Raw genomic sequence first — 6,711 nt, forward strand, 5'->3', positions numbered from 1 at the left:
ACAACTTCTGAGTTTGTCGTTCTGTCAATACTTGGGCTGTGTCCAGTTAACCAAGAAGGAACGAACGAACGCAGGAAATGCAGGAAATACAGGAATTGAAATGCAGAAATAGCAGAAATTGAAAGAAGTCGAGAAAGTGCAAAAGAAGAAATGAGAAGGTGGCTCCCCGATCTGTTAAGGGTCGTCTACAACTCTCCATTGTAGACGGCTCTTTACAGCTTTATGTAAAACAGGCTTAAAATAAAAATTGCAACTTCATACATATAAAGATACTTATGCCGCCGATTGTGTTCCAACAGCGATAAAATAAGATAATCGCAATCATGTCGTAATCAAATTTCAAAAGTCATCACACATTCGAGAACCAATGGGGAGAAGAGAGCGAGAGCATATTTACATTTTATTATGTTGATTTTCCGGTAAAAATATTAAAGATAGGAGCTGATAACACCGTGACGAAATGTAACATATTAACACAGTTTCTGCTACTCAGACATCAGTTAAAGTTGCGTATTTCGCCTATCAACTTTGATACGAGAGAAGAATTTCTTAATGCGATTAAAATCAACTCTCATCGATTTACTTATATACAGATTTGTATGGTGCAAATTCCAAAGTTTACATACACTATATATACATATAGAATATATAGAAGTTTACTTGAGATATAACTTTGGTAATTTTATCGAGATATCTCTTGCAAATGGCTATCGTCGCTGTATATAAATTATCATAATTGGTGCCGTGAAATAAAAGAAAAACAACAAAACGAAATATTAAAGAATACATAAATAAAGAGGTAGCGGTGACGTATGCGTACTGAAGGTTGCCATGTTTAAAACCTACCGTGCTTTTCAGTCATACCCGCATTTTATAAAAACTGTACAGTTATGCTGTTCAATACAGTCAGTTAGTTACGGTGTTCCGTTGTTGTCGCAATCGTCGTTTGCACAGAGATTCGATCGTTGCTATCACTATTTGCAACACAATTCGTCGTCGGTAGAATCACTCGTGAAAATTTTTGGTGCCTCATATACTACAATGACAAAAATAAAGGTAGGTTTATTATCATGCAGTTGATATCACTCTGATCTAATCAAAAGTAATTAAATAGAATTATATAAAAACAAAACTAATTAAGATCAGCACAATGACTTTCCAATAACGACATGAGAAAGTGAACTTTGTCCTCTGTAGGGACTTTAAGTTTTCAAAACTTTTTTTATTTTCCTTATTAATTTGATTTCAAAAAATATATCAACATATTATTTGTTTCAAATATGTTTTACAATGTTTCATGAAATATCTTTTTTATTTGTAATATTAAGTTGATTTTAAAGTTATAACACACATATATGTTTTTTTTCTTTTTTTAAATCATTTAATGTAATGTTTTTTTAAATATATATTATGGTATAATATATTTGTGTAGGTTGGTCCAGTTGTTGACATCCTTGGAGATGAGATGACACGTATCATATGGGATTCAATCAAAGAAAAACTCATTTTACCTTATTTAGACATTGAATTACATACTTATGATTTAGGTATTGAAAATCGTGATGCTACAAATGATCAGGTAACAATAGACTGTGCAGAAGCAATCAAACGTTACAATGTTGGTGTCAAATGCGCTACTATTACACCTGATGAGAAACGTGTAGAAGAGTTTAAACTGAAGCAGATGTGGAAGAGTCCTAATGGAACTATCAGAAACATCTTAGGTGGTACAGTATTCCGCGAAGCAATCATCTGTAAAAATATACCACGTTTGGTGGTGGGCTGGAAAGAGCCAATCATCATTGGTAGACATGCGCATGCTGATCAGTATAAAGCCACAGATTTTGTGGTACCTGGACCAGGTAAACTGGAGATCACATGGACAGGTATTTCTGGTGAGAAAATCGAACACACTGTTCATAATTTTAAAGGTCCGGGTATAGCTCAAGCTCAATATAATACCGACGAGAGCATACGCGCATTTGCTCATAGCTCATTTCAGTATGCACTATCGCGCAATTATCCACTTTATTTGTCTACAAAAAATACAATTCTCAAGAAGTACGACGGTCGCTTCAAGGACATATTCCAGGAAATATACGAAAAAGAATACAAACAACAGTTTGAGGCAAAGAATGTATGGTACGAACATCGACTGATCGATGATATGGTGGCATACGCTATGAAGTCCGAAGGTGGCTTTGTATGGTCGTGTAAAAACTATGACGGCGATGTACAGTCGGATTCAGTCGCACAGGGCTATGGTTCCTTGGGCATGATGACTTCGGTTCTTTTATGTCCGGATGGTCGCACGATCGAAGCTGAGGCTGCTCATGGTACTGTTACTCGCCACTACCGTCAGTATCAACAAGGCAAGGAAACATCTACTAACCCGATTGCATCTATTTTTGCATGGACCCGCGGATTGTTACATCGCGCCAAACTTGACAACAATGTTTCTCTACAACACTTCGCCAAAACTCTGGAGAAAGTTTGCATAGATACCATTGAATCCGGTTATTTCACGAAAGATCTCGCCATATGCATTAAGGGCATGAATAACATCACTAGAAGTGATTATCTGGAAACGTTCGAATTTATGAACAAGCTGGCTGACAACTTAAAGAAGCAGCTCAATGCGTGACTCATTAAGTGCAATGTAAAACCTATGAGCCTGCGAGCCAAATATTAAGAGTCCTTTTTTTTTATATAAATTTATATATTTTAATAACAACACAAATAAATATGGTTGCGGTAAAAGAAAGTTTATATATTTTGCATTTTTTTCATCATTGACTGAAGTTCATTATTTTTTAAGTGTATAATTACACTTCGCTTATTTCGTTTCTTATTCTTAGAATCTATACATTGCTATATATGAAAAGAATAATCTACTTGGTCTATCTAATAGTTAATATAATAATATTGAAAAACTGTACACATATTTTTTAATAAATATGTTACACTCAAAAGAATGTTACACAACACCAAGTTTTACTTTCTTACCAAAATTAAGAAAATATTTTTTTAACAGAAATTTGTTTAACTTTTGTATATTATTTTAAAATTAATATAAATATATTCTCACAAGCTAATAAGTCATGCCCAAATAGAATTATTATAATTTTATATCGTTTGGTATATCATTTTAATATCTTCAAAAATAGCATCGCGCGATCTGTTGCGTTATAGTTACGTAATCGATAACACCGATTTGAGATTATATACATTCTTATACTTTTACGCATAAATTTATCTTGTGTAACAAGCAAAGATACTAAAGCTCCTATAGTTCTATATAGTACACGTAACATAAACTGTAGAAATATCATTGTCTTCGATTGTAACTTAATCGGACGATTATTCCACTGAAATTGACAAATCGCATTGTTAGAAACGTTGACAGTTAAGTATGTATATATATGTGTATATTAGAACGTAGGCATAATTTTTTCGCAATATAGTGTTGATGCTGATATAATAGTATTAGATAAATTCATTAGTTTAAAGCTAGTAATCTAAAGAAAAGAATAGAAAAGTACAAGAAAGAGAGAAAAAGGAGACAGACAAAAACAAATAGAAATAATAGATATTAGTGACGGAGCGCGAGGAGGAAGAAAGTAGCGCTGGAACGACGATCTCATGTGTTGCGGTCGATATTTTCAAACATTGATATAACAGTATACATGGATCCTCAAAAGATCTTTTTATAGTTTAAGTATCCAAACGCCGCTCATTGCAAATGACACGGCAGTAATTATCAAACAACGTTATCGCTACTATGATGATGCACGGTAGCAAGATAACCTGCTTGAGAGACTTAGCACTACAATTAATGGCGCAGGTGGACGAAGGTTTGTTTTCATTAAATGATCGACTAAAGATTTTCATGTATATTTTATCAGTATATATATATTTTATCAATTTGCTCGTAATATCATCAGGATAGACGCAGACAATATATAGGCCAATATTTCATAGTCGAATCTTACATTTAAGATCGTTCATTTCAAGATGCTTCCATCTTTAGATGTTCTGTAGCCAATAGAATGACTCGTGCAACATTTTTAAGATAAACTTAAGACGGTCTTAAATATACGATCGGACTATGAATACCATTGAAATAAATCCCGATAAAAAATTTTTCATATATACTTGTACACAAATTAAAATTATTATATCTAATTATGCAAATTTATATGTGTGTGTGCCAAATATGTCAATACAATTTTATACATGGAAAATTTTTTACCGGGATAGAAAGTGACTTGTAAGAAATCTGACATTTTAAAGACCCACACGAGATGGCCGTCTCCTTTACATATTTATTTTTTAAACTTGACATATAATATATGATTTATATTAAGTGCTTAATTAATGTACCTTATTGTGATGAAAAATTTAATTTAATTGTATTTTTATTTACATACTTTATATTTCATTTATCGACTTCAAAAGGAGGTAAAACCTATGGTAGGACAAAACAAAAAAAGATTGAACAATTAATGAGGAGAAAAGAGAAGTGGAAGAAAGAGAAATAAAAAAAGTAAGAAAGAGTAAGAGAGGAGATATCTATAATATTTGAGCAAGAATGACTGAGTCAACTAAAATATATGAAGCGTATTGCTCGAACCGTTCAACTAAAATTAAGAAAAGAGTGAAATATATACACCTCTTATTTCATTATATCAAAAAGTTGTCTTGATTTCTCACGATTGGACAATAAAGACATTCATTTATGAATGGAATAAATTGTATATTGTTCATATCGTTACCAATACAATATTTTTAATTAAAAAAGAAAGTATAAGTAGTAGTTGTACTTGCTTTAGCATTGGCAAAAATCAAGCGAGCAAATGAAAAATCATATTTAAATTAAGAGAAAGAAAGAGAGAGAGAGAGAGAGAAACATGTAAAACTTTGCATTATTTTCTATTATTTTCCGTCACTATTGTCTTGTGTGCAAAACTTTTTCGAGCTGCACATAAAATAAAATACAGAAAGAGATGATGTAATCAAAACGAACACACTTTGTGCCATTTTACAAATCAATCGGAGTTACATAAAAATTCCTAGAAATTGCAAGAAGTTACATGAGATCGGCTGGAATACAATATCTTGCGCGTAAACTCGCGAATATGATATGAACGCAACTCTATATTTTTGCGACATGGTTTTGCACTACATACATCGACATCAGGCACAAGTAACGATCTAACGCATGTTCTCGGAAGAAAGTAACGATCGAACGCTTTACATGTACGTATCCAGATACACAATATCCGGTCGTTGCGATTAAAGAGAAGGAAGAGAAGAAGGAGGAGAAAAAGGAAGAGAAGGAGAAACTTGCGCAAGACAGGAAACGGAGGGAAACGCAGATTAGTATTTTATAGTAAAATTTTCCGCAAATTTTTACATATGTATATATTTCTAGTACACATCCGAAAGAATAGTCTTATGTAAAGACAAAACCTATATGGCAAAAAAAGAATATGGCGGTTTATTACCGCGACTGTTGTAGGCGCTTGTAGATCGCTTCCATTGGGAGTAGGCGCAAATACGTTCGCACGGCATGCACGCACGCACGCACATTTATATACGAACGCGCACATCCGCTCAGACTCGGTATTTCCGTAACGTAAACCGGAATTTGTTAAGGCCACGCAGTCAACACGCTGTAACACGGGGACACGTCAAAGAGAAGAGGTGTTGTTGCGATTTCATTACGATGACAGCAACCCACCGATTGTTGGACCACGCGCGCTCTGATAAAAGTTTTTAATTGTCGCTAGTAAGAATCAAGTAGAACGGATGGAGAGACGTCGTTGTATTCTCGTATTATCGTAAACCACAGCGGCGCGACAACGAGTGTTAAACATAATCGTAATTTTTAATTTCATCAGCGCAAAGAGAATGAACGGAAACATAGATTGCTGATAAATAATTGTTCCTGCGGTGCGCCATGTTCTCCGCGGCGAGCAAGGGCGAGCGAAGAAATCTGCGCGGAAGCGCGCGATTTTCGTCCAAGATGTCGGGAAGACTGTCTCGGCTACGTGCATTGCGACCACGATCGCAGCAGCAACGTGTGAGGACGGCCGTTATTGCAGATGCGACGCGCAAGCTAGAAGCTAACCTTAAAGAGATGACAACGAGTCACGAAGAGGAGAACACAGTGGCGAAGAAATGCGATCTAAAAAGAACGGAGAAGGGCGCGGACATTGCGAACACAGTGAGCGAGATGGATGACAATGACGACGACGATGAGCTGACGATGATCACTACCGAGAAGAATGAAGAGGCGGTACGGGACGACGACATCGCGATCAACTCAGAGGAAACGACCAATTTTGAGACGAGTCAGCAAGATTCTTACGAGTGCAAGAGTTGCAAGCCTTCAAAAACGCTGCCCAATATGACGGCCTACCTCGAGCATCTCCAAAAAGAGCACAAAGTAAGCGCCGTAAGCGCAGTTTTCTTTTTCTTTCTTTTTTCCATTCAGGTTTACCCTCGAATTTGTTATGCTCTGTTTTGCGCTCTGGTGTTCGTTTCCTTTTACTTTCTTCTATTATTAGTGCTGCTTGCGAAATGAAAGATTGAAAGTTAAAACAAAGATTTTGCTTTAGAAACAAAAAGTGACGTTACATACACGTTTAAACATTTATATGTACGTTACAAAAAAAAAAAAAAAAAAAAGAAAAAAAGAAAAGAAAA

The 6,711-nt window shown here is 35.0% G+C and overlaps 2 protein-coding genes across 7 annotated transcripts in view; both read left to right on the forward strand.

Moving 5' to 3' along the window:
• Nucleotides 1–273: 273 nt before the first annotated feature.
• Nucleotides 274–2,769, forward strand: LOC109857073 (isocitrate dehydrogenase [NADP] cytoplasmic). Its single transcript, XM_020433015.1, has 2 exons — nt 274–1,056; nt 1,433–2,769. Exons 1-2 carry the CDS (start codon nt 832–834, stop codon nt 2,642–2,644), a joined length of 1,437 nt encoding a protein of 478 aa, XP_020288604.1. The 5' UTR covers nt 274–831; the 3' UTR covers nt 2,645–2,769.
• Nucleotides 2,770–3,176: 407 nt separating this feature from the next.
• LOC109857079 (zinc finger protein Xfin-like) overlaps nt 3,177–6,711 on the forward strand; it is a 10,996-nt gene continuing 7,461 nt past the window's right edge. For 2 of the 6 annotated variants that reach the window (XM_020433030.1, XM_020433029.1), the window contains exons 1-2: nt 3,178–3,854; nt 4,459–6,451. In XM_020433030.1, coding sequence (XP_020288619.1) covers nt 5,963–6,451 — 489 coding nt within the window. In that variant the 5' untranslated portion in view covers nt 3,178–3,854; nt 4,459–5,962. Of the gene's footprint in view, nt 6,452–6,711 lie in introns of all 6 variants that reach the window. The other 4 variants (XM_020433027.1, XM_020433025.1, XM_020433028.1 and 1 more) reach the window with 4 other exon arrangements.

Source organism: Pseudomyrmex gracilis, unplaced genomic scaffold, assembly GCF_002006095.1.
Source record: "Pseudomyrmex gracilis isolate BER0280 unplaced genomic scaffold, ASM200609v1 scaffold_143, whole genome shotgun sequence".
In the NCBI taxonomy this organism is placed as follows: Eukaryota; Metazoa; Arthropoda; class Insecta; order Hymenoptera; family Formicidae; genus Pseudomyrmex; species Pseudomyrmex gracilis.